The following is a 27,894-nucleotide window of genomic DNA, read 5'->3' as shown; positions in this document are numbered from 1 at the left end:
ATTCTGTGATTCTGTGATTCTGTGAATGACCATACTGGCATCGCAAGAATTTGTACACTTGGGGTTTATTACTGGTTTTGTTTCATTTTCAGCTTTGTTAACATATCCATCTGAAAGGAAGTTGCTTGCAATTGCTTGTTTGATGCTAGATTATAACTAACATTGTACGGCTTCACGAAGTGACAGGAGGAGAAGAGGCAAAAGCACCCTCCAGCGTATGTGCGCTACTGCATCCCTTGGGGTCTGGCTGAAATCAGCGGAAATGTTTTCTCAGATGCCTCCAGGAGAGGGTCTGTTGCACCCCCAGGCATGATCACCTCTCTCCCTGCTTCAGGCACGGCGGTGCCCGAGGGGGACCTGGTACTTCTGGAGATACCATGAAGTCTATTGCTCTTCCACCACCCCTTTGGAGCATGACCTGTAGGGGATCAATTCTCTGTGAAGCTCGGTGGCAGCCGGAACGGGGTTTCACTCTTGGTGTCTGAAGTGTGCTGCTAACGTGCTAGTGTGAAATATATGTGAAACACAATCTTCCAAAAAGGCAGGAAAAGAAGCTTTGGGCTTCAAGGCAGTGAGAAAAGTCCTGCTTCTAAAGATGGACACCATGGCAGCAGTTTGGAGTCAAAAACAGGAGACCTCGTTTGGCGGAATATTTGAGACTAATATTGAAGCAAAACCACATACAACACTGGAAGGATGTGTATATTTAAATATGAGTCATGTTTGGGGATCATCTTGCTAGGATGTAGCATAGCAGCTCATACATTTCTGATCCTGACTTTTTGATGCCGTGGGAGCCCAAGTGTAGCTGAGCTCCTTCATTCATACGCAACAACCCAAAGCCATGTGTCATGTGTCCACACCTCTGAGAAGGACACATGGGCAGATCGTTGGGGTCAGCACTGCAGTTTGGGAGGAACAAATTGGGTAGCAGTGGGATGGCGATCAGGTGTAGCTTGGTCACTGAGCAGTTTTCAGAAGGTTAGGTAGCATGGCACTTATTTCAGTGAGTATCTGCTCCATAAATTAAAGCGTCTTAAGGAGTTATCGCAAAAATGGAAAGCTGTCTTCTAATTGCACTGACTGTATTTTACTGTTATTCCTAGTGTAAGTGGCATCAAAACCACACTCCAACAGAACAGAATTGTTTTATCATCCCTGATGAATTCTTTATTAAAGACAGGATTTAATTTAGTTATTAAATATCTATTATTCCTTACATTCAGAACGGGATGCAGTTGAATTGTATCTCATCTATCCATCAGTATATATTATTCTATACATAACTGGTTTTAAATATTCTCTTGTACTGATGATCTTCCTAATTTAATTACATTGAGTACTGGAACAAATATATCTCTGGCATAGGAAAACACTGGAACTTTGAAATTGTAGACTGTAGATTTAAATTACTTTTTTGTTTCTTGCTCTGTGTGGGAGCGGTAAGGGATTTGCATTTCACTGAAACTATTATGAAAAAGTGATATCCACACCTTATGCAAGTAAATCATTAAGATCAGTATTTCAAAATATATAGGGAAACTATAGCCTGTGTTTGGATCCTGTCAACCTCAAAAGAAAGAAAAAAAATGCTGTTTTTTCTGTCCCTGAATTAGAATCTATCTGCTAAAAAACATCACAGATTCCTCTGAAGGACCATTCTCAGAGGCAGGGCTACATGAGTTCATCCTTTGGCAGATTCTGGTGGTTCCTGCCAGGTGGGGAGGATTTGCTGTTGTATTTTCTATAATTACAGCATTTGGATTTACTAGAGAGCAGTAACAGGAAGATGTCTGTTGTTAAATTGCTGTCAGCAAAACCAGAACATTTTCTTTAACATTTTCACAGTATTAGCCAGCCACAGTGGTCCAGTCAGACTCTAAAGACTATCAGAAATGACAACCATTGAGTAAGAGTAGAAATTCCATAAAATCCTCCAAGAAAAGTGATGCTCTGATGATTCAGAATTTTAATCTACGTATTCTAAAATTTCCATCCTAGAATACTGTCATAATATTAGTTATTAAACAGCATAGAATGAGGTGTTGGGGAAAAAACCTTAAAAGCAAAGTAATTAGAAAATGGCATAAAGGTGAAGAGCATGTCTTGTAGTTCTAGAACTGAGACAGAGAGAGGATGTTTGACCTCAGTGTAGAAGGAAGAAGGCACCACTTCTTTGGTTCTTTTCATAATGTTGCTTTTTCTTTTTGTTATACTCCCTAATTAGTAGTGGTCGTTACTTACATGAATAATATTTTTCATTAAACCGTAAGATTCAGCATCTGTTCTTTCAAACACTGCAAAGTGCAGTTATTTTTCAGAACATTATAACACCACTGATGTAGTATGATATGGAGCAATGTTTATCGTTTTCAAACAAAATTATCTCAGCAATACTTTTAAGACCTAGCAAGTGTTGTTTGTTTTAGGTGGCAGAGGTTGGTACTTCAGCTAGAATCCTGTTAAGAGTCCAGCTTACCATTTCTTAGCAGGAACAGAGCCCCACTGACTGTCCTGCGGTTTTGTTGACTCTACAATGCTGTCAGGAGTAAAATTTCGTAATATATTAATTGGAGTTATCCTGGGGAGCAAGTATTCTATATGTGACAATATCCGAACTGTCCTAAAAAAGGCGGATTTCTTATCACAGATACTGTTTACTCAACTTTGAGAATAAAAGCAGTCCATTCCACAAGCCAGAAAGGTCAACCGCAGCATTATCCAACTGTGCAAGAGCAGCTCAGAATTTTCAAAATAAATCTCTGAGTTCTTCAGAGTTAAATATATCATTTTAAAAAGTTTTAAATAAATTCTTCCAAAATATTACAGTCATAGGGGTTAGAATTCTTTAAAAATAACTGTATCAATGCAGAGAAGTAGTTAAATGCATGGACTTAATTTTAAGGTTTCCCTAGTCGAATGTAGTTTTCACAAAGAGTATCATAGGAGGTACTTCACCAAAAAGTATCCTCCTTTTTTTCTAACACATGCATTTTTCAATGTATTTTGGTGCACCTTTCCCTAGAAACTTAGAGTGTAAATGCAATGCCAATGTCTTTTTTGTAGTTAATGATCAAGGTTAACAGAAGGATCTAGGTATGTTTCTCTTTTTCATGCCTTTATTCTCTTGTCTTCTTAAAATGCAAAGCAAACAAGCCCAGATTTTTTTTTTTATATGGTTTTAAGTGTAGCAACAGCAGTTTCATTTGTTGAAATGCTTCTGTCAGTCTAATGCAGCATGTTGCCTTTGTTCTTCAGAAGAAGAGGACACTTGTAAACTCATTCAATTGCTTCTCTGTAAACAGCACTGGGGCCCTGCTTTGGCTTTACATTCCTGAGGAACTCCTCTGCTTTCCTCAGATGAAGAGTTGGACACTTCAAATGACAATTTCACTTACTGTAAATTGCGCTTTACATATGCAGCTTGTCTGTCTGAAAATCCTTGTGCTTCTTGACTACCAGAAAGGGTACGTTGCATATGGAAAACAGGAGAAGGAAGGATAATTGAAGGAACTTGACCTAGCTAGTGCATTACTCATATCCTCCTCTTTCAAAATATAATGTAAACAGAGGCTAATGCATAAGCTGAGGTTTACTTTGTTCAGTTTATTTTCTTTCCATATGCTTCTAATTTCCTTATTCCACGAGTCGCTCGTACATCCTTCATCAGCCCGTCATTAGTTATTCAGGCAGGTTTCATGTAAACTGAGTCCTGAGATCCAGGTACTGAACCTGGGAAGGTAATTATGAAAATTGCCTATGCAAATTGGGTAAAGGCACACATAAATTACCAGTTAGAGGCTGAGCTAGTAGTTTGCTTGCATATTTACCTGAATTGCATTCATAATTGCAGTAATTATGTGAACAGTCATGGATGCACTTCTGCACATACAGCAGCTACGTTTGAAAATTTCTTGCTGGAGTGAATAAAGCCGTTGCCTTGCTGAGAGCAGTCAGAGAGGATGAGGTGAGTTTCTGCAGGTACAAAATGCAGGACTGCTAATAGAGAATGACCCTGTTCTAGAGGATTCATGAAACGTCAGGAGCTGTGCTAACGCAACGTAAGTTTACACACTGGTTGAGTGGCATGGAGACCTCACCTGAAGGCAGCCTGTGGCACGTGAACAAGACAAAACAGTGTGGATGGGTCTTTCTGTTCTTTGAGATATTCCTCTGTCATGTAATTTTGAGATTAGGGGAATTCTAATCTTTCTAATGGTTAAATACGCCCTTCCGTAGCATCTCAGCACCTGCCTGGTGAGGGTAACCCCTAGGGTTGCGTTCTGGCAGGGTAAAAGCTGGCATGTGGATCTCAGATTTGGGTTCATTTTACCCAATCACATTAATTTGGATTTGACCCATTAATACATTGAAAATTAGAACCAAGGCCTCTGTCTGTCAACAGAGCTGACGTATGGGCAGCAGAAGAGTTCGGGGTTTTCAGAACAAGCTCGGTATACTCACAGCAGCCTGAAACCCGGGGAATGTAAGCACTTGTGGTTTGTACTTGTCATCGCATTCAGCTCCAGATAACAGTGGGTTAGACAGTCCCAAATAAAAGTTAGAAATGTATTAATGTGACGAGACTATGGTGCAACTATTCATCCAGACTAAACCATTTTAACACTTTGATGAACCTGTGAGGCTCCTCTGAGAAAATATCAGGGCCACTTCTTTGCAAGGTCTTCTCTCCAGACAACATCCCTCTGAATGCCTAGTGGACGTCTCTTTAAAGCTCAATTTTGTGGTCTCTCATTAATCTGTGTTGCCCATGTATCCTTCTCTTTCTTCACCATAAAGACATCATTTCCACAGCTTGAAAGCTCTTGTCTTCCAGGTTTATTTTTTTAATGTCCTGAGCTTATGTTTTGTAAATGTCTTCATTCCTCTTTTTTTTTTTTTTTCTCTCTTGCAGATAGCAATTGCTTCCTCCTTAAATTTCATGTAAAACTTTTCTGTATTGTAGTGTATTCCATACAAAAAAAAGGCAAAATACCTTGTGTTTTTCTACTATCTTTGTTAGGATATGCAAAACGAGTATTGTATCACCACACATTCTTACCACAGACTCCAGTATGCTGCCCTGGCATGCAAGAATAGAGTGAAATCACTGCATAAATGATCATAAATAAATCATTTCCCCAGCTGTTGGCTGCTGCTCAGCAATGTGGAAAGTACTAGTTTGTAAGATAAAGCAAAAAGGAAGCTTTATTGGCCAAACCAAGGTCGCTGGTTTTTTTCTAAAGATGAATGAGACAATATGAGGTTCCAGGATTGAAAAGAATAGACTGAATAATGAGCTTACAAAGAAATCATAAGTTGTGGTTGCCTAAATTGTATTCCTTTTCAAGAAGTTATGGCTTTTGCTTTTTTCTCTTAAACTGTTTTGGTAAGTTGTTTCGACTTTATTAAGGAAGGTATCAAGCATTTAGAAATATCAAACCAGGAAAATAAAGAGATATTCTTAAATTAAAGAGAAGGTTCCCTGGAAGGTGTTCTATCACATGATAATATAATGGACACTAAGCAAAATAAATTTACTCATTTTAATCTTTTGAGACTGCTGTATATCTGTTCATCATATTTGAAAATAAAATAATTGAGATTTTTCTTGTTTCAGAATTATAATACTGGACTTGGCAAACTGCAGATGGATAATTACACTGGAGATGTTAAATAGGTTTTAGAGACAAAATTGTAAATAATACAATACAGAAGAGTGATGGACTTATTAGCATATCATTAAATTGCTTTTTCCCTGAGAGCCAAGCATATTTTTCATAACTTACAAAAAATGTCTTGCCTAGCAGTAACACATGTGCTTAACATTTACCAAACCCACGATATTTGACTATGGCATTAGGTTTATATTACAGGGGAAATTATGACAATATAGTTACAAATATCAGTAAGTTTATCACTTGGTAACAAGATCATATGTATGAAAAGCAATCTCTCCTGAGTTAAACATTTTGCAGACCTTTTGTTTCCACTTCCATTAGTGCTACCTCTCACACTGCGAATTTACAGGGCTGCAACGTAGCAACAGGAAGATTTGGTAAAAGATCCTTTCACTAACGTAATTTAAAAAATACAGCTCATCGTTATTAGTCTAAATTATGGGTTTTGTTATGAGTTTGTACTTAATAAAAAGTAGAATCATGTGGGTTATGGGGATTTTTTCAGGGTTACTGGTATCAGCCAGGAGAAGTATGATCTTTATGAAGGAAAATGAACCTAGTCCAGAAATTCACAAAATGCACACCCAAAACCTAGATTACATTACTTTTCAGCAAACACACGTCAATGGCAATCGATGGTTCATATGCAGTCATTATTTTATACAGTCTAGTTCTGGGGTGGCAGGGAGTTACAGGAAGGTTCATTTGGTTTAATACAACCCTTGTGTATGGGAAGGCAAGAGCTAGCACAGCACCACTGTGTCCATCCGAGACTGAAATGCCTGGCAAAATAGTTTCCTTAAACAAGGGTGGTATCAGTGAACCTTTGGGACTCTGAGCCATCTGAGTCTCCCCGATCCAGCCATTCCTTAACTTCCTCACATCCAGACTTTGCTTCTAATTAATTCTGTAGCAGATTTTGTTGTAGTCACAGTGCCATTGGTAAACCACAACCCCAGATAGGACACTGTGGTCCAGGAAATAATTTCAAGGATGTTCCACATCACAGCGCCCTGGTTTCAAAGATCCAACTTCATATCACATTGGAATGGAAACAAGGTCTGTTAAATGTTTGTGGAGAACAGCAGGAAATCTCATCAGCCTAATGATGAGCATAATGAGATGATTAGGGCACGTAACAGACTCAGGTTTTAGTTTTTTCTCTGCCTTCTGGATGACAGAGATTTTCACTTGACATCCTTCTGCCCTTTATTTCTGCCAGTGCCTAAACAGGTGGGCAACACTGGAAGGACAGTGTCTCCTCCCTTGCAAAAGCCTTTTTCAATCAAGCAGCATACTTCGATTAAATCTCATTGACAGTCCTTCAAAAATCTCTCGTTCCAGCTGCAGAGTCCAGCTCTGTGAGGGAATGGGTTTTCTTTGGACGGAGATAAGATGCAGTTCAGATCCTACAGAGTTTTCCTAGAGAATTAGGAGACATGAGACACCATTGCACCAAATTTTCTGGTGTCACAGTCGGGTTAGTGTGATTCCCAATGAGAAGGAATCTTCTCTCTTCCCCCATGGACATGCCCTGATCTTAGACAGACCTCTTGTCGTTGAACCTGAGGAACATGTTAAGCTCAATGAACAGCAGAACCTTCTTTGGGACAGGCGAATGGAACAGTCATCGAGAGAAGGAGGAACCTTAGAAGACACAGAAGGACACAAGGTAGCCAAATGTGCTTTTCAGATGAGTCTTGCTTCCAACAGAATATAGAGAAATTCATAGCTTTTTGCCCAAACTTGCTGACTGGAAGGAACTGACTATTCATTGGTTTTGAGCTTCACATGGTGGACAGGGTGAGAAAGGCAGAGGCCAACTCACCATCAAGCTCCAGAATTTGTTGCTGTGCATGGGGTAATCCAGCAATTACAAACCTAGGGACGAAGTTTTTCAAGAGGAGATAAGAGTAGAGGAAGAGCATGAGCTAACATTATACATAACATGGAGTCACCAAGAAAGATCTGTGGTTACAGCTCTTACATTTTCTGTTCCACCTTTCAGTGGTTTTCCCTGTTGTATCTGATATTAATGAATATTAGGTCTCGTAGCTTCTGCTTGGGCAGCCATCCCTTACTGAAACTAAGCTCATTAAAACAATGTAAGAGCCTTAATGGACTAGAATTCAGAGGGTTACTTGGTCATTCAAGGTCTCAACATCTTCCTCAAAAACTTTCACACCTGTCAAGTTATTAAATGACTGCGTCTGTGTTGCCCTACGCAGACAAACATTGGCATAGCCAAATCATGTGCATGGAGTGAGTCTTAAAATAATAAACTGTGTTCAAGTCACATGTTATTCTTTACTAAGTGTAAACATCCAGTCTAATTTTATGATTTCCAATTTATTTCAAATTAAACACTTTCTAAATGCTATGGAAGCTACTCTTTCCTTTGAAATATGTATTGTGATGCATATGAATATCTCATTGAAAATTTATTTATTGAAATGCTAAATCTCCCAATCTTCTAAATATTAACACTACTGTATAAAATATTTAAAATATGTGTGACAAAATTCAGTGGCAGATGCACTCACATCACTAGAAGATACACGACTATGCACTAACTACTTCCCTGGCCCTGCGCTGTGCTTTGCACTCTCTGCTTTCATGTGGCCAGATCCTCTCCCGGCAAATCTGTTGGAAAATTTACAAGTCATCTACTGGAGGATGACACTGATTCGAGAAAAACTCTCCAGGATGTTTTATTAATAGAAATGTATCCAATGCAACTACCTTTGCTTTGTGGTAGGGAGAGAGGGGTGATGTGGTCAGGGTGGAGTCACCATCCCTGGAGGGGGTCAAGAAATGTGTGGATGTGGTGCTTGGGGACATGGGTTAGTGGGTTGGGTGGGGTTGGGTTGACAGTTGGATTTGATGAGCCTTGAGGTCTTTTCCAACCTGAATGATTCTGTGATTCTAACCTTTGTTTGTTACAGCAGATAGAGTGAACAACATGTGACAGATAATAGTCACATTACCCAGCTCAGGGCAGGAACATAGTTTGATACTGTTGTGGTGACCATCATAGAAAAAAAAAAAAAAAACCCAAAACAAAAAAAAACCAGAAATAACAGAACAGAATAGAATAGTCCTGTAAAGACGACAGCAGTTACCTGCATCCCCTTTTCCCTCTTGCCCTCCAGCAGGCATAGCTTTGCACTGTTCACACTATTTCCAAGGATCTAGTTCGTATTCCTAGATTTAATCATTTCATGTCCCTTGGATGCTTCCATTTTTATCATCTGAAAGAAGGGGAAACAATATTGCCTCTCACAAGCATCTTTCTGACTTCATTTCTTTTGATGAAAGGCTATTGATCCAGGTGAACATCCTGCTGACTCAGGAGCTCTTCAGCATCCCTAAAATAAATGTGAAATACATGAATGTTTTCCTTATGTAAATAACTGGTGAAATAGATAATGGTTCTGCTGTTATTTGCAAAAAGCAGTGAAGAGATAGTGTTATTATCAGGAGATGTGTGCTAGAATATGTGACTTATACCTCCTAGATTCCATTTGTCTGCTCTCAGCCTACACCTGCTGGTAAGCATTAGACACTTAAAAAAAAAAAAAAAAAAAGAGGAAAAGATAACACAAATTATTCACCATTAATTCTTTAAAATGAGTCCCTATTAAAAGCTTAATTGTTTGCTGAGAGGGTCCAAATTAGTGGACTCTGCAAGATCAAAGAAAATTGAAGATATTTGTCCAAATTAAAATGAAAACATGCATCCCGAATATACCAAACGAACATGTATGCTCCTGCAATAATAATTTTATTATCTTCAGCTTCCAGGCCAGACTTTTAATTATGACCCTTTATATCAGTGAAAAACATGTATTCAGGATTAAAAACCTATTTCTTTAACTAGTCTAGTTAAAGACTGTGGTTTGATACATTCTGTGCTACAACTTTTATAAAAACCAGAGAACACTTCTAATAACACTTTTCTAATTTCATGGTTCAGTGCACAGTCAGTAAAGATTTAAATAATTCAGAAAGAAAGCCTATTCTGTTTCTTTATTAGAAGTTTGAGTCAGGCAAATTCTTCGACATTTAATAGGTTTTTAACCCTTTTAATAACTTCTTATAATGAAATTTATTGGAGGTTGTTTTAAATAAAGGGTTATTATATTAGAGTGAATAGCAGTCAGTAGTTTTTTATGATTAGTTTTGAGACCTTGGCCCTGCATGACTCAAAGGATATTAAAACATAAAGTAGAAAAGAATGTTAATAGTCACCAAATTAACTGTGTACCAAGAAATATAGAAACTGTGTATTACTGCGTTCTTGTCATTATGTGATTGTGCTATAAAATTTTGCAGTCGAATTTTGAGTATATAATTGTTTTAAAGGAGCTTAAGATCACTTACAGGAACAGTACTATAGAAAACAACCTGAAGTGGTTTAATTTTTAACGGAATGATTTTGGAAAGATTAGAGCAGTAAATTTAATAGGTTTTTTTTTTAGTTTAGTGTTCTTTTTACATGTGAGGTTTCTGCTGTTTAATTTTAAGACTGTTTTTCTAATCGACAGAAATTTTGAATGATCCTTTCATTTTCTCCTGAAAACGCACTGGGCATAGTGTATAAAATACACTAAAATATTCCCCAAATACCCGCTTACTTTAAAACTTAGTCTTTCGTTATGCAGTTACCTGCTACAAAAGAGAATGACAAAAATGAGCTGATGAAAAGAGACACCCCCTCCTCTGTTAGGTGGTGCTTTGAGTTATTCCTTTTAATGTGGTTTGAATGGTTGTCTGTGGTCATTTTACAGTAACCTTAGCTCTCATAACAAATATTTCTTTAACTAAATTTATGAGTAACTTCTTTGTTTTTCTCTGGTGTACAAGTACAGATGTTCAAGTTATCTCAAGTTTTAAGTTATCTCAGTGAATAGCATCACGATGCTGGAAAACAACACATGAAGCTGCAAGGTTTGCTTTTGATTCCATTGCTATTCACCTGTTATCGTGAAGGCGTCTAGAATTGACATCTCCGTGTTTTTAGACACTCTTTTAAGTTTAAACTTAGCTCTGGTTGTAGGATCAATATTGCTTGGAGTTTGGATCATTAAAAAAATTTAAGAGGTTTTTTTTTGGGGGGGTGTTGCAATTGTTCTTTTTCACCATAAATGGTCCCCCGAACAGAATTCCTTCTCTGTGTGCCAGCTCTCACAAACCTGTCTGGCAACTTAATGTTGTCTTTTCTTCTCTTTTGAAACCCTGACTTAGAGCATCAAGTGATTATGTACGAATTAATTTTTTTCTCTCTCTTTTTTTAATGACCATCTCTGTGTCACTGGAAAACATCTTGCAGATGTGTGTTGCCTTATGGTAGAAGACAATTAAAACACCTAAAATGAAACCAGTAAAATTTCGAAGCAAATCTCACGGCTTTTCAGGATGTTGGCACTACAGGGGCTAGTGCTGCATCTCAATGTAGCATTACTTGGGAACAGACAAATGTTCAGATGGCACAGGTACTGGAACAAGGTGTCCCAGGAATATAAATGAGAACATGACTAATAACAGAAACTCCTTCAGCCTACCGAGGAATGTCTGTGATGCCTGCGTGATGACTAAGATAGGTGACATCAGTAAATAAGGAAGCACACTGTGGGTATCTTCATAGATAACCCTTAAGATCCCTTGGGGTTTTCTCCCAAAATCTTTATTCGAATTAGTCAATTAAAACATAGCTTCATATAGTATGAAAAATCGTTGCCCTCTGACTTACCTTGACCACTTAGATAAGAGGCAAAGGACCATCAAACACTTCTACAGTGTCCATCAGAAAAGTTCATAAGAGCTCTCAGCTAGTGGAAGACTGAGAAAAAATCCCGGTAAGACCTGGTGGTGGCAACAGAAATAGAGCCTGCTGTGCCTTGATATGAATTTGCCCAAGGTACTGAAATACATGATCTCCACTTGCTTCAGTGAGTGAGCACCATGTATTTCTCCTTGTGTTTTAATGTTGTCATCTCCAGAGGATAATCCCCAGCACATCTTGCCTGTACTTAGACCTGTTGTAGTTACTTCAGTCAGTCAAAGCAACTTGTCTTTCTTCTTTCAAATAGAGATGGACAGTTCAGACTTTTATGGCTTTGGAGACGGATGTTGCATCACAGTTCTTAATTACAGCAAGAAAAACAATGTGGGAATTAATTTGCTAACGGGACATTCCTTTTGAAACTGCCTGCCTAATGCTTCTTAGTAAAAAGTTATTTGCTTCCTAAAGCCATCTTCTGGGGTGTTAATTAAGAACCCTCCAATTTGTATCTCTCTCTGCATCTCGGATGGGTTTGCTTGTATCAAAAAATATAATTAGAGGTTTTTTTAATGCTGTAGGCTATATCCTGTGAGAGATGAAGGATTCTATCTGAACGCTGTGTCAGATATGAATATCTGTATTTTGTGGACTTTGGGGAACAGTATTTCAGGAAAGATGAAGGTTATTGGACATAATCCAGAGGACATCAGGAAGAATGATCAGAGGTGTAGAAAACACAGTACGTGAAAAAAGTCTTCGGGTCTACTTGCTTGGTCTAAAGGAGAAAAAACAGAAGAGAAATTCATAATAGCCTTCTATGTACACCTTTTTCTGTAAAGAAGGAGAAAAACATTCCTCATGTCCACTGGGAGTAGAGCAAAAATGTAGTAGGTTTAAATTACAACAAAAGAGATTTAGGTGAGACGTTACAGAAAAAAGCCCTTTCCTCTGTAAGGATAGTTAAGCACAAGAATTGCCTTGGGAGGTTATGAAGAGGTTAGACAAACATCTGTCAGAAATGATTTAGGTGTAGCTAATCCTGCTGTGAGATAAAGTGTTGGACTAAATAACCTTTCGAGGTCCCTTCTAGCACCATTTTCTGTGATCAGGATACTGTACTTAAATCGTCCTGCAGTCAAATGTTTGTGTGCGGGGATGATAGCGCTGTGTTCTGCATTGCATGCTTTGCTTTGGTTTTGCTTTAAGCTGATGGGGAGAATGATGGTCTGATGTTTAGAGCACTTTAGCTTTATTCTTGCTGCCTTAGGAGCTTTGAGCAGGAGCTTGTTTGCAGGCAGACAACCCTGTTCTGCTTTTTGCACTAAACATGCACCTATTGGAGGGGTTATTGGCACATACTTCAGAACTAGCAGCTTTTACTGTGTCTTTTAACTTGCAGTCGAGCACTTAGGGAAGTGCAAACAGAAAAACTGGAAAAAAAAAAAATAGCCATGAAAGGAAATGTATCATAGCTTGCCCACTATTAAAACTAAAATAAAACCGGGCATGTTCTAAAGCTGAATATAACACGAGTTGTGAAACACCCTGGAACTGACAGATGGAGCATGATATCGAAGTGCCAGATATTATCATTATTACCTCATCAGAGACACCACTGAAGGCGTCAGTTTAAGACTGTCCTCATCCTCTCTAACACTCAAACCCTTTAACTTGGTTCTTCCATTTGGCACTCTGCCACCCAGCAGGATTTGTATTCAGCTTCGCATTCTGCAAGAGTGTGTTCGCAACACACACATATTCTGCATGCTGGACATGGCTCCAGCGCAGCTACGCATTGGCAGGTTTGGTAAAACTCCATCTGGAAGAACAAGGAACAGTAAGGTTCTGCTATTGAGGAGGTCTGTAGGAATCGGTCATACTCCGTATGTAATGTTGACAGAGAGCAAGTCTCATCAGTGCCGCTGTTCCTGCAAAGCCGGGGTTGTTTGAAACGGGGATGTACTGTCACATCACTGCAGGGACCCAAGCGTGTGGTTTTCATGGGTGGGGCTGTTCTTGAACCCAGCAGGGAAGATGGGACAGTTCTTGGTTTGTTGATCCTTTAGGAACCTGAAGGTTCGTTGTCACACGCTTTCCCCAGTGTAATCTCGTAGCTTTTCACAGTTATGTGGCTAGCTGCCCGTTCTTACTCCAGGAACGAGCAGTTTCCATTTTCTTAGACAATCCCGCTTTTTCACCAGGAAGGGGCAGGACTGGGGAAGGCAGGCTCTGCGGTGCGTGGCGGGGAGGCAAGACAGAAATCTCATCTGCAGATGCAGAGCCACGTGGATCCTCCTTGCTGAGGACCGCAGCTCTCTGCGATGGGCTTACGCTGGTGTGTTCCCAGGTGACACCTTTCTCTGCAGGCAGGTCCCTTGGGTGAGGCTTTCTGGCTTAGCATCTAAAAAGGAGCATGTACTGTTAAACAAGCTGTCTCCATGCTGCTTTCTTCTGGTTTTGTACAGGTAGCCTGGTATTCATCTGGTTTAAAAATCCAGAAGACAAGCTGAATCCCTACAATAAGGAAAATACGGTGGTTCTTTTTTCTACTGCACCACCTCATTTGCAGTCCTCAGAATTTCACTAGTGAGGGGTTCTCTTGCAAATGTATATATACATGTGTTTTGTATGGGGCTATGTCCAGTACCGTCCCACTGGTGTCACATTATCTGAAAACACAATGTCTGTTCAGGGATGGAGCTAGAAGTGTTTAAAAATATATGTTGTTTAAAGATGACAAACACAGAATGTTCTGCAGTATCTATCTGATAGTATTTGAATCTCATATAAAGAGATTTTAATAAAGATCGTTTGAATAGTGTATTATATTTTACCTGGGAAAAAGTAATTAAAATTACGACCTTTGCCCTGCATTCACTGGGGTAGATACTTTGCAAATTCATTCCAAATACCAAAAGAGTTGAGTACTAAAATAGTACTTTTTTTCCTTTCTGGAGTTCATAACATCACTAGGATGCATATTCCTATTAAAACTCAGTCTTGCCTTTCTAGCCTTTGGTGAAGGGTTTTTTTCCCAGCCCTGACCCAGCACCACAAGGTGCTGTCCCACAAAACCCAAACAGGGCTTTTTCCATCCCCTGCCCGCTCACCGCGCGCTCGCCCCACGCAGCGGCTGGGGAGCCACGCTGGCCGGGAGGACCTGGGGCTGCCCCCGCTCCCGCACCACCTTCCCCAGCTGCCGCCCAGCCCAACAGCTGGATGGGGAGCGAAATGGGCGAGCAGCGGTTGCAGCTTCCCGGGCACAACTGTTGTGACACGGGTTGTCTGCTAGAGGCAGAGATAATGATAGCTTTCAGGGCTGATCTGTTTGGCGAGGAGGGGAGCTGGTACTGTAGGGAAGGGAAGAAGAAGTCAGCAGCAATCTTTAAAAAAATATAAATGTCTGCCAGGATTGAAATTTCAGCCTTCAATTGATTTCATACGCTGCACTGTCTCTGCTCATCTCCTCCAGTGCTTTAGTAAGTCATTAAATGAACTTGAACATGTTTGTATGGATAATCCTTTTTTACCAAAAGCTGTTAATTCCAAAAGCAATATATAAAAATACAGGTGTAATTGTGATGTCACATTGTTAGAATCCACTTCAACTACTTTTCAGAGACACATGTACCTGTAAAGTGGTAAGTATGCCATAATTAATGGTATTATTAGTTTGATTCAGTGCCAACCAGCCAGCTTTACAAAAATCAGTCCCCTGCTCATAAAGTGTCTCCCTAAAATTGGTAATTTTTTACACTATCAATAATAAGAGAAAAGGTGAAGATAAAGGTTTATCTTTTCTTTTTTCTGTGTGTTACTGCTTGAAAGGTATCTTACAGATTGTTGTGATATATGGGATTGTGCATAAGAGAGAGAGACAGGCTGTAAAGTAATGAGCTATAAAAAGTTTTTAAAAAAATAAATCCGAGCGATCTTCAGACAATTCAAATGACATGTCTAACAAAGACTGTCAGTAGAATAAATGGGGTTATGTTAATATATTGAACCATTAACACGTGTCTTTATCAGAATGGAACTTCCACAATGGTAGCTCCTGTCAGATTCCACTCGATACATACGGCGTGTTTGGCTGATGCACGGAAAGACAACTATATCTATTTCATTCCAGCTCTGAATTGACACTTCAATTTTAAATCACCCACAGAACACCCTAGCTTAAACCTGAGCTTCTCCCTGATACTCTTTGCTATTTGTCATGTTTCTGTGTGAGTGTACTGAAAAGATGTTATAGGCAATCTGCTGCAGTGTGTGTGTGTATAGTACATTTGACCTCTGGACAAGAAGGGAGCTTCATCCTCCAGTGCTTTTAATTCTTATCTTTGCAGAAACTGAATTTGTCGCTTGCATTAAAATCGTATGTCTCGTTAATGCAAGAAGCGCTGACCCACATAGCACAATGGATTCGTTTGTCAATCCCGCGACTTCCAAGCTTTCCCTTCATATATGTCTTAGCAGCAAATCAACTCAGAAATCATTTAATCAGTCTGTCAATGCATCCTTCTTGCCAGTCATCTGAATCCTGAAAATTCCAGCGTCTCGCTGGGCAGCACCAGGAAAAATAGACTTGGACCTAACACTGGATGTTCAAACTCACAGCTCAAACACACAAAAATCCTAAGGAGAATAGTAGGATCTGGAAATTGTCTTGAATTTTGAGAATATTCATGTTCTGATCTGGTTCTGAACTTGGGAGTGCAAACCTGTCCCTGTTGGTTAGCATTTCTGAAATGCTCCAGATGCCGGTACAGAAAGCAATGCCCTTTTGTTCCCCTTAGAACGAAGCAAGCTTTCATTGCTTTTTGCCATTCCCATGGGCTGAGGCTAAAGCCTGAAAGGTTTATAACAGTCAGTGTTATGCAAATGTCAATCATATCCTTATTCTGTCTATTTCCAGTATTGACGTGTTTGTTTCAGTACTTGCTGTTTCTTTTAAACCTTATGTAGCCGATCAGGCACACGGAAGTCTAAACAGAGCACTTTATTAGTGAGATGCTTAATGCAGTTTTTTTCCTCTTGTAGATGCAAGATTTACGGAATACAGAAGGAACTCAGTATAGTTCCCATCCTCAGATGGCAACCATGAGGCCAAGGGTTCAACCTGCAGACATTAGGCAGCCAGGAATGATGCAGCACGGGCAGCTGACCACTATTAACCAGTCCCAGCTCAGTGCACAGCTCGGTTTGAATATGGGCGGAAACAATGTTCCTCACAACTCGCCCTCTCCACCTGGAAGCAAATCTGCAACTCCTTCACCATCCAGTTCAGTCCATGAAGATGAAGGAGAAGATAGCTCTAAGGTAGGCTTAGATGCTAGGATTGCTGTGTCAACGGTGGATGTTTTTAGGACCTGCTCAATGAATGGTATGGCCACAGTTCTGAAGGTGATGCTTTACACGTTGTTGGTGGTTGACTGAAGTGAATAAAGGGTTATGAATACAGAACTTACAGTTTCCAGGCAATTCTGCAGGCAGCTCGAGTAAATGACATAATTCTTCTTCACAAGAGCAAAGCGGAATCCTGTGAAACACTCAAAGGAAAGCCATTCCTTTAGGACTTTAATACAAATGTTGGGTTTTCTCACTTGCATAGAGGGGATGTTTGTTCCCAGTGAAGGATCAGGTTACTGCTATAAAAAGTACGAGCAGCCTGTACAATATGCCAGTCTTTGCTACTTGGTCACAGGATGAGTAAACACAACATCATAGCATCCAGAAGAGAAGGATCCTCTACAAACTTTAAAAATCACCTTGCAAATCCTGAACACCCATTATGCATTTATACTTTGGGAGGTGCCAACACTCCATCATGACATCTTTAAGCTTCATTTTAATGTCAGTACAGGCATGAAGTAATAACATAATAAATGTATTTAAAGGTCAATTTATATAGCAGGTTTTACATGCAAAAACTTCCCAAATCTCCCAAAATCCCCCCAAAAAATAAAGAAATGTATTATTTTAATTTTGCAGCCACAAAAGCTGAGACACAAAAAATATTGGGACTTAGCACAAAGTCATCCCGTAACCTAGGAATAGAGCATATTGCAGTTGAGAACCTCTTCAGTACTATTTTATGGCCACTACAACATAGCAGTCCTGTTACAGCAGTCCTGTAGTGTAACGAAGGCATTGTACCAAAGCCATATCTTGTGGGCAAAAGTTGCAGACTTGCAAGGAATGTGAAGAAAACATATTGTGAGTCACTGAGGAGGTATAATCCAGTCAAGTAATGTAAGTCTGATTTGTTTTCAAATTATATTGTTTTTCATGCCTCAAGCTATAAAATAATCATGTAATTGGAGACATATGTTTTACTACATTTTTGGATAAATTCTGCTTCAGAAGTTTTATTTCAGGACTTTCCCCTGATTTCACAAACTTTAGGTTTTAAACATTACTGAATAATTCATACATTTTAAATGAGCATTTCCTTACTGAGGGAGACTTTAGAATACAGCTGTATAAAAATAATTCCAGGCAGCCTTTACTTTTTCAGAATAATTTATTTACTACTCGTGTTCCTATGCTAATACTTTTACATATATGGATGGGAGCGTGCAAGATGCTCTAAAATTCTGGAGAAACATCCACTGAAATAATTAAGATATTCTTTCTGCTTCTATCAAATATTTCAGTTATTTAACCCATATTTTTCACGTACTTTTTCACTGCAACTCTTCGTGCTAGCAGAAGTGTAGGGTTGTGGTTTCCTGCAGACAGTACTCATCTGAAGCTAATGTTTTCAATAAAGAAATGCTAAGCACAGCAGACCAAGTAAAACTTGGCCCCTTCTTTGTGGAAGCCAGTTTATGTAGTATTCAGCTTTTTAAGAAGCCATGTTATTTTGGGAACTCTCTTTACAATTCTCTCATGCTCAGTCTAAGGAGAAAAAGGCGAGAAAAGGCACAATACACAACACAAAATTAAGAAAAATAATTCAGTATGCTGAAGCTGATATGTTGCCTTCAAATTCAATAATTATAATTTCTCTATGAAGAGGAATGTTTTAAAGGATATTAAATTTGGTTAATAATGACAGAGGGCTTAAATTCTTCTCCAAAAAGTAGGGTTTAAACTGCGAGCTTGATGGGCGCGCAGATGTTGCCATACCTGTCTTCTGTGGGATTTCTTAGGTCTTCATGGCAGTGCCTGAAGCTGGCCACCGTTGGAGATGGGCAGTGGGCTGCCACACCTGGTCCAGTGCAAGAGTTCTGCTGTAGTTCCCTCTGGAAAAGACAACAGGGAAGAAGCTACTGTGATGCTTTAGTTTATGATTTAACCCCCTCCTCTGTGTCTCTTTCTGTTACACTGCTCTTCCTGGAAGCTACCAATGAATGGATATAGATAATAAATATAATGAATCAGCTTTCTGTGAAGACCCTTTTCCCCAGCCACAAAAGCATTAAATTTCTCAGAGCTTCTTTAGAGGCTTCTTCTCACGCAGGAAATCCTCCTCCCAGTCCACTGGGTGGGGACAGGAAGAGATAGACCAGTTGTTCTGTCCCTTGTGAGAACCCCTCTTTTACCTGAGTGTAACTTTGCTAAACTTGGCATTTGCTTTGTTTGGTAAGCTGTCATGTAGATGTGTGATATTACTTAATAGGTCAGAGCCACAGCTCATTCTTCAGTCCTTCAGTAGAAGCGCATGTGTTGCGGTCATGTAGTAGCTGCTGGAACTCATAGAATCATAGAATAGAATCACAGAATCATTAAGGTTGGAAAAGACCTCAAGGATCATCAAGTCCAACCCAACCCCACCCAACCCACTAACCCATGTCCCCAAGCACCACATCTACACGTTTCTTGACCCCCTCCAGGGATGGTGACTCCACCACTGCCCTGGGCAGCCTGTTCCAATGCCTGAGCACTCTTGCAGTGAAGAAATTTTTTCTCATATCTAGCCTAAACCTCCCCTGGTGCAACTTGAGGCCACATTTGAGCAGCTTCATGAAGTCAGGGAGATGTTCCTGCCACGAGGACTGAATTCACTGTATCGTTAATAGCAACAGTGACGTTCTACCTATTTAAACAGCAGGAGAAGATGTTTGCCTTTGTGCCAACATTGATGAAAAAGACAAAGAACATTTCCAAATGGAAAAACACCTCAGTGTCAGACAACCTCCCTTAGTTGATACCAGCTGAACGCCCAGCCCCACATGTGGAAGAGAAGCCACTCATCCTTTGATAGCAGGTTTGATAGAGACATCCATAACAACTATCTGGAGAAAAAAAAAAAAAAGAAAAAAAAAAATACCAGAAATCTCAGTGTCCTGTTCATGTTTGCATGAAGTTATAGAAAGAGGATGACAGGAGGTATAAACAAATGTGTATGTTATGTACATTTGGACTACAAATATAATTGTATCCCTAGGGAACCACTGATTTCCATGCATGGAGCAAATGACCATTTCAGCTCAACGTACATATCCCAAAAGCCAGTAATAAGTAAACTTTACGAACTGATGTAATTGTTCATGGACTGAGCTTCTTCGATATCCAGATTGTTGTAGACCTTATCGAACATACACAGCACTAATGGCAGCCGCTGCTAAATATTTTTTTGGCAATACTCATTCTCATAAAGGCTTCCATGTAGGCCTCTTGGACTTCAAACATCATATATTCCCTTGCACAAAAAAAATGAATTTACAGTCAGAAATCTGATAGATCTCTGGAAATATGAAATGTAGTCTCAGACCAAGGATATTGTTTCTGCAAGTGGTGTACGTCCCTAAGTCTCCTTAATTCTTCTAAATCTAATATGCGGGACTATGGTTAGAAGAAAAAAAGGGAAAACTTACAAATCAGTAAGTTGTAAGCAACTATACAATCTTTCTAAACAACGTAGCCACTTACTACATGCTTTATTCTGACCCCCTCAACATGGGAATATTACATTTATGTAGTTCTTGCCATAATTCATACTGTTGGATCATTAAACTTGTGTTCAGTTATTGCCAAGCATAATTGTGAGCTGCTGGAAGTATTTCTGGTTTGCAAATATGTATCTCTTCCTAGATGGATAACAGGGACTTCTTCCATGCTCATTTGAATGTCATTTATGAGAGAATTTTAAGTTATATATTTTAGAGGGAAGAGAGTCAGAGGAGTGGAAGTAGCAAGAATTAACGAACAGAAACACCATTAGTAAACAACTACTGCAGCATTTTCTCTTTATGAGGTAGAGATTGTACAATATTTACTTTATATGATAAGAGTTATAAGTAGAATTCTATGTTTTCTGTTCAGCCTATTATGCAGATGGTGCTTGATTAAAATCTATTTTAAACTACAGCGATTACTGCAGTGTAGTGTGCATAAAACAGCTCTCCTAGCTCCATTAAAGGCTTTGGTACTATTGCAGTTTATTTTAAGTATGCTTATAGACATTTTCCAGCTTCTCAAGGGACATTTAGATATCAACGATGTGCCTTACTTGATAGTTTTAAATCCTACACTAGATATTCTTGTGATCTATTATGTGTGCAACATGGTTAATGTACACTTTTTTAAAGTGAAGGATTATTGCTTTCTTGTGATAAATAAGTTAAATACATCACCATAATTAAGCAATAAGCCATGACAGGAGGTGGATTACCATGAGCTAACTACACCTCCAGGGATTTCAAAGCACAAGTCTATGCCTAGCAGAATATATATGGGTTTTATTTTATTTCCCATCTGTCTCTGCTTTGGTGGTTAGAAGTGGGGTCTAGGAAGCTGATAGACTGATGGGAGCATAAGGTAGGCCATCATCTCAGCCATTTGCAAGGTTATTAGTACTGGAATTCTGGTATTCTTTTTATTTCGTTATTTTCATAGAAAACAAACAGAATTTCCCCCGTGTGTACTCTCCTTTTAACAGTGGGCTTTTGAAGTCTTTTGATCATTCAGGTTGGAGAAGATTTTCGACCTGTTCTCAGAACAGCTTATCAGAAGACTCCTTACACAATGTCTGCTGCATATCACCTAGGTTAAGGGTAGTTTAAGTCATGTGGTATTCTAATATACAGAGAACTTTTAAATCTCATTGGCCCAAAAATATTCTGAAAAGAGGAAAACTTTAGCAAATAACAGAGGTAAAATTTGAACAATAGCCCAAATTATGTCAAGCCTCCTTACTCATGGAGTTTGAACTGTCTGAAGAGTTTAGACTGATCTTGCCAAATTAACTAGGGAGCCCTCGTTAATTGCCATTTAGCTGGTAGAATGAAATAATAGCAAGAGACTAAAAGTTGGATAACTTAATAACTGGTGGCACACTGCTTCTGTTTTTCCATATTTTCCAAAATGCTGCCAATAGGCTCCATGTCCATTACCCTTATATTAAAGATGCATCTATTGTAACATAAGCAAGCAACTTCGTTTTCAAATTGTGATCATCACTTTGTTGTTGTGCTTAGTAAGCTGCAGAGATCAGGGTTGTTCACTGTAGTAACCTGGGCCCTGTCAGACACCACACAGTCATGTGTATATATATAAAAAAAAAGTTCTTTGCACAAAATGCAAATTTCTAGACATTTTTCTCATGCAGTTCCACTGATTTGAACACGTGTGTTGTCCTGTGTCATTTATTATGCACTATTAAAAGTAATAATACAAGGATGTGATAAAAATCGCACCTTGTAGAGCCTTAGCCTAGATCATACCTTTTATGCTCTTGATCATCTGCAAAATCAGTACTCTGGCCATGCCAGCAAGAGAATAAAGCCTTTGAACCCACTGGCAAGATCCCACTCATTGCTACAGGTGTAGTGAAATAAGTGATAATAGCAAGAGAAGCTGCTTTGTCGTGGAGCTCCAGTCTGTTGAACAACAGGCCAGTGTCCCTTTACGTGCTTGTAAGTCACCTAGGAAAGCAGGGGGCTTTGGTGACCAGGGTCTCTTGAGCTATTCAGTGACAAAGCGTATTTGCATTTAGCAAATTTGCACAAATACTTATGTGCAGTTTTTTTTCAGGTGATACACAAATAATGCACATGCACTTCATACGCTCTTTCACTCCTTTCCTCAAACCATTTACTTTTACACGAGCAGAATTAAAAAAAACTCTGCAGCTAAATCCAGCTGGATTGGAACTGATCCTCCAAAGGGGTCTAAACTGTGCACTAGGAAAGCTTTGTTTCTACAGATTTTAATTAGAAGTTGTGCAGGGGAATGACTATAACTTGAATAATTTTATTCACAATCAGATTCTCTTCAAATTCTCTGGGATTTTTCCCACCAGTTGCAGTAGAAATTGATTTGAACACCAGTCTGGAGTAGTTCTGGGGAAGGGTGAGGATAAGGAAAAGGTAGAAAAGACAATGTTCCTGCAGTCTGCGGGTGGTTCATGTGGTTGAACTGGTCGTCAGGCTATAATGAAACTCATTTCATTTTGATTTACTTCTTACTTGCATGTTGTAGCCATTAGCGATAAAACTTAGAAGAGGTGAGAAGATGACCAGATGAACTATAAAAGAGATTATAGCCATTATACAAAAGCAAAATATAAAGCACTTTGAGGGAAAATTAACATAATCTGGAATACTTATGAATTTTGTACATGTGACTAAGTCAGATGGTGTCAACATTTGGATTATGAAAGATGGCAACTAAAATTCCACTTTTGCATGCAAAATCTGTGACATCACAGAAGCTGTAACGATGGATGGACTGAATTAAATTGGCTTTTTTAATAGTGCTTTTCTAATTTTGTGTTACAGGTCAACGGTGGAGAGAAGAGACCTGCTTCAGATATGGGAAAGAAACCTAAAACTCCCAAAAAGAAGAAGAAGAAGGACCCAAATGAGCCACAGAAGCCGGTGTCTGCCTATGCATTATTCTTTCGAGACACTCAAGCAGCCATCAAGGGCCAAAACCCCAACGCTACTTTTGGTGAAGTCTCTAAAATTGTAGCTTCAATGTGGGATGGCTTAGGAGAAGAACAAAAACAGGTACAAAATGTGCTGTAGCTCAGAGACTTTGTTTCAGGAAGGGGTTATCTGTATGAAACCACTAAAAGACAGGTTTTTTTAGTTTTGGGGTGTGACACAAGCTTTAGAATTATATTTAGGATTGTTTTATGCTGAAATTAGAATCAGAGAATCATAGAATGGTTTGGGTTGGAAGGGACCTTAAAGATCATCGAGTTCCACCCCCCTGCCATGGGCAGGGACACCTCCCACCAGCCCAGGTTGCCCAAAGCCTCATCCAGCCTGGCCTTGAACCCCTCCAGGGATGGGGCATCCACAGCTTCTCTGGGCAACCTGGGCCACTGCCTCACCACCCTCACAGTGAAAAATTTCTTCCTAATGTCTAGTCTAAATCTGCCCTCTTTCAGCTTGGTGGGTCTAGGATTTTATGACGGCATTTCCCTGTCTGTGACAGCGTGGTGTAGGAAGAGCTTGCTGCCAAAAACTAGTATCTTTGCAGTGGGACCTGACATATATCTGAGCTCCCAGTTCCAGGTGTTTCCCTGGCCCACGATGCCAGAAGGGAAGCTGGGCTCACATCTTGTCCTGAACCATCTGGCTTTTATGAAAGGATTACAGATGTTTGACCCAAGGAGACCTAGAGAGGACCCTGGCAAACTGGTGGTGTTCTGGGGGATACTCCAGCATATATGTGGGCTCTGGAAATCGCATCCGGTCGTTACTTCCGTCTTCATTGGAAAGACCTTGATTCTGCAGCGAGGTGGGCAGAGCTGGATCTGAACCTTTGCAGAAATCCCCCTGAGTCAGCTGGATGCTATGTAAAAATGGGCAACTCTGGAAGCTCATCACATTTCTATAGTGACGGTTGGTGAATACCATTCATCCTCGCTGTAGCATGTCATTGCTTTTCTGCTGTTATTGGTTGCATTTTTGCTAACTGCCAACAGAATGGATTGGGTAGATAAAGAAATCAGAACTTTAAGAAAGGAACAGGTATGGAGGGAAAGGGTGTGCTGAGTGAGAGTTATATTGGCTGCGAGAGACCTGGGTGGGGGCTGATGTCAGCACAGAGAGAGGAAAAGTACTGGAACAAAACTACATCTCATTCATTCATACTGAGCGTATTATTATTACACGATTGCAGTTAATAAGGCTGAGAATTAAAAGGAAAATATTACTATGATTTTTTGGTAGGTAAAATCATTTGCACTTAAAAAAAAAAAAGGTTTACTTTGCTAATAACTGGATGGTGTAGGTACATCTAGATCCCTGTTAAAGATAACAGAGTAATAAGAATCAAGATTTGGCACTCATTGACTAACTAAAAAAAAAAAAGAAAGAAAAAAGCTTATTCTGTCTAATACCCACCATTGGAAAGTTTAGCTGGAGGAAGGGTAACTTTCTGAACACAGGGATCAAAGAGTTCACTTGGCCTGCCACATTAGGGTTATTTCGTTGTGTTGTCTCTTTCTTCTGCCTTATTTTAATATGTCCAGCAAAGACCAAGTTTACATCCTTGATGACATGTTGTTGAGTGCTCCATGTAGTTAGAGCTGTATCTTGGATCTATCTTGCATGCTTGAGGGATTGTGGATCCAAATTTTCCTGAAATGGTGAAAGGCAGAGACTTGAACTTCTCAAGACTTTGTTAATCTACTTCATCTTACATTTGTCTAGTGATGACATCATGCAAGATCTTGTGCTTGGTTTTTTCCACCTTTTTTCATCATGACCCTTGATTTGTGGCTGTTGCAGTGGTGCAGTTTTTCCTTCCATAATATTTGCTCCACTTACAAAGCAGAAAACTTGACTTCGTGAATGATAGTCCAAGACCATGTAATGGACCTAAAAGACTCTAAAATGCACATTTCCTTTGAACTTGGCATAATAGTAGTACCAGCAGAAAATTGAAGTTTTCCCATAGAATTCTGTTTCAGAAAAAGTGCATAAACCCGTAAAATTTCCAGCTTTAACTTGGATTTCCTCTATGTGGTTGAAACCAATAATTTAATAAGTCCTGCACTGGAACAGCAGAACAAAATTTATTTTCCTTATCTCTGTCATCCTTAATTTAAGTTGGAACCCAGCAGAATGATGTGTTATGGAATCCACGTGACATGTTCATGAAAAAATGACTGCAACTAGATTTTTAAGCCAGTTGTCCCAAGAGTTTGGGTTAGCGTATCTTTGTTGCTCTTTGGCTCATTTTGTTTATTCATTATCATCTATTAAGCACATTGTAGAAACTCCAGGTCCAGGCCCTTTCTACTCCAGCACTGTACAAAAAGAATAAAAGATCATCCCTGTTTAAAAATTTGGCAATCCTATTTTCTAGAATAAATTTAAACTCATTCTTTATTCCATTAGGGATCTAATAGTACAAAGTAATGACTACAAGACATCTTAACTGACTAGATAGCCTGTATTTTAAAGGCATGATTTTTTCAGATCCAGAGCATTAGTAGCTGTTACGAAGCCTATGTCTCTAGTAGGAAAATTGGACTCTAAAAATATAAATGATTAATGTAGCATTTGGAAATTGGCATTGAAAAAACTTCAGAAATTCAAAAATAGTTAAATAAAGAAACAATAACATCATTAGAGGAATACTTTATTGATGAATTATACTTGCTGAAAAGGATTCAATTATCATAAAGCTTCTGGCTTTTATGTTTTGGAAGCTAATGCTTATTCTGGAATTTAAATAGAATTATGTTTCCAAATTATGTTTCCTGAATTGGAACTCCTTTTGCTATTTAAATAGTAAATATAAATGAATCAGAAAGTAGAACATAATGCAGCTATTGAGAAAGAAGAATAACCTTATGTTTTCATGCCAAAATGAAATCTTCTTTGTTCCTACAACCTGACCCAGCTTTTTCTGAAAGGCATAGAATTCTTCTTGTTTATTGTTGACCACAGAATAAATAAAATCATTGAAACTCGGTACAGTCACAACCTAAGGGCAGTATATGTATGTTCAAGCCTTTGCAAAAAAAAAAATGTTGATAACCTGACATATTAGAGTGTAGCTTGAAAGGGTTTGTGAAAGTACCACATATGTTTTTCAAACTGTTGAATAAACTAGGAAAATGTGGTTTGAGAAAATAGGATTTGAATGACAAAAAGAAGGAAACATTATTATGAACTGATGATGGTGGATGCCTTACTGAAGTAAGAAGGTAACACTCTGATGCTCTTACTGTGAGAATATTGTGATTTATTAGATTAAAGCAGATAGCAGCATACTGCCACTCTCATTTTACCATATGAAGATATTTGCATTTTTGGGTCATACACTATTACTGTTCCCATTCATTTCTGAGCATACATGGGCCATTTGCAAACAACGCAGGTGTGTGTCTGGGTTTGGTTTGTCCAAACCTATCTACACGGAGGAGTCTAGAAATTAAAGGGACTTTAGTGGACATGGTGGACTTTGTCTTGGTTTCTTCTCAAATTCTGCATTCGGTACGATAATTACACCCGAGCAGAAGCAGGGACTGGGCATTTTCCTTCATTTTTCAATGTGAGTGTTTTCTCCAACTGTTCAGATTAATAAAGCTGTGAATGGAAAGCAGCTGTAGCAGGGATATGTGGGGGTACATTCTCCTCAGTGCTGTAACCATAGAGCAGGGATATTTTCAGTGGCTTTTCTAGTTCCTCTCTTATGATCTCCTTAGTAAGTACTATGCTTCTGTGCATCCTGGTTTTATAGCTCATTTATGTACATCTTTGCCCTTTGCACACATTTTTTACTGCAAAGGGGAGAAAAACAGCCCCCAGGGAAGAGGGTTCAGTGTGCTAAACGGTCGAGTCTTTGACTTTCAGACAGAATGCTGGTTCAAACTGGGTAAAAAGGCTACTTAGGTCATTTTCTGTCCTCAGATGAAAAAGGAAAGTAATTTTAAATCAGTACCAGATGTGTGTGTACTAAATGAACCTTAAGTTTCTAATTGGAGTCCTAGTAAAGCTGTAATAGATGTGGCAAATTACAGACAAAATGTTCTTGTTTACATTAGTGTAACTTTAAAACTTCAGCCAAAGACCTTAATAAATGTGCTATTATCCTAAAAATGGAATTGAATGTCTATTCAACATTCAACAAAATTAATCTCTGGTGTAACTTCAGTGACTTAACTGGAATTCTGTCAGGAATGAATTTGGCCTCCTATGATCATGTGTGTGTGTGTTTCTATGTGTTTACTTAAATGGTGCACTGGCCTTGCAGTGGGAAGAAGGATGGATTCACCTAGGGGACCCAAAACTTAACAATCAGAAGAAGCAGGCGAAGAAGCTGTAACATATGCCTTCTTGCAGGCTGCAGAATTCATCCGCAGTAATATTAGCTGCAACAGTTCAGCTCAATAGCAACACCTCATTATTTTATCCCTCTGTATTTATTCCTATGTTTGACGCCTCATGAAATTACTGTTAATGTGTTTATATAAGGGCAGATCTGACACAAGTGGGAAGAATTTAATTTCCCACT

At 39.1% G+C, this 27,894-nt stretch overlaps 1 protein-coding gene across 1 annotated transcript in view; it reads left to right on the top strand.

Moving 5' to 3' along the window:
- Nucleotides 1–16,493: 16,493 nt before the first annotated feature.
- TOX (thymocyte selection-associated high mobility group box) overlaps nt 16,494–27,894 on the top strand; it is a 44,497-nt gene continuing 33,096 nt past the window's right edge. Inside the window, exons 1-2 of the mRNA XM_010079852.1 lie at nt 16,494–16,785; nt 23,193–23,423. Coding sequence (XP_010078154.1) covers nt 16,507–16,785; nt 23,193–23,423 — 510 coding nt within the window. The 5' untranslated portion in view covers nt 16,494–16,506. The remainder of the gene's footprint in view (nt 16,786–23,192; nt 23,424–27,894) is intronic.

Source organism: Pterocles gutturalis, unplaced genomic scaffold (genome assembly GCF_000699245.1).
Source record: "Pterocles gutturalis isolate BGI_N339 unplaced genomic scaffold, ASM69924v1 scaffold28014, whole genome shotgun sequence".
Taxonomy (NCBI): Eukaryota; Metazoa; Chordata; class Aves; order Pterocliformes; family Pteroclidae; genus Pterocles; species Pterocles gutturalis.
This window is presented reverse-complemented; position numbering and strand designations above follow the sequence as displayed.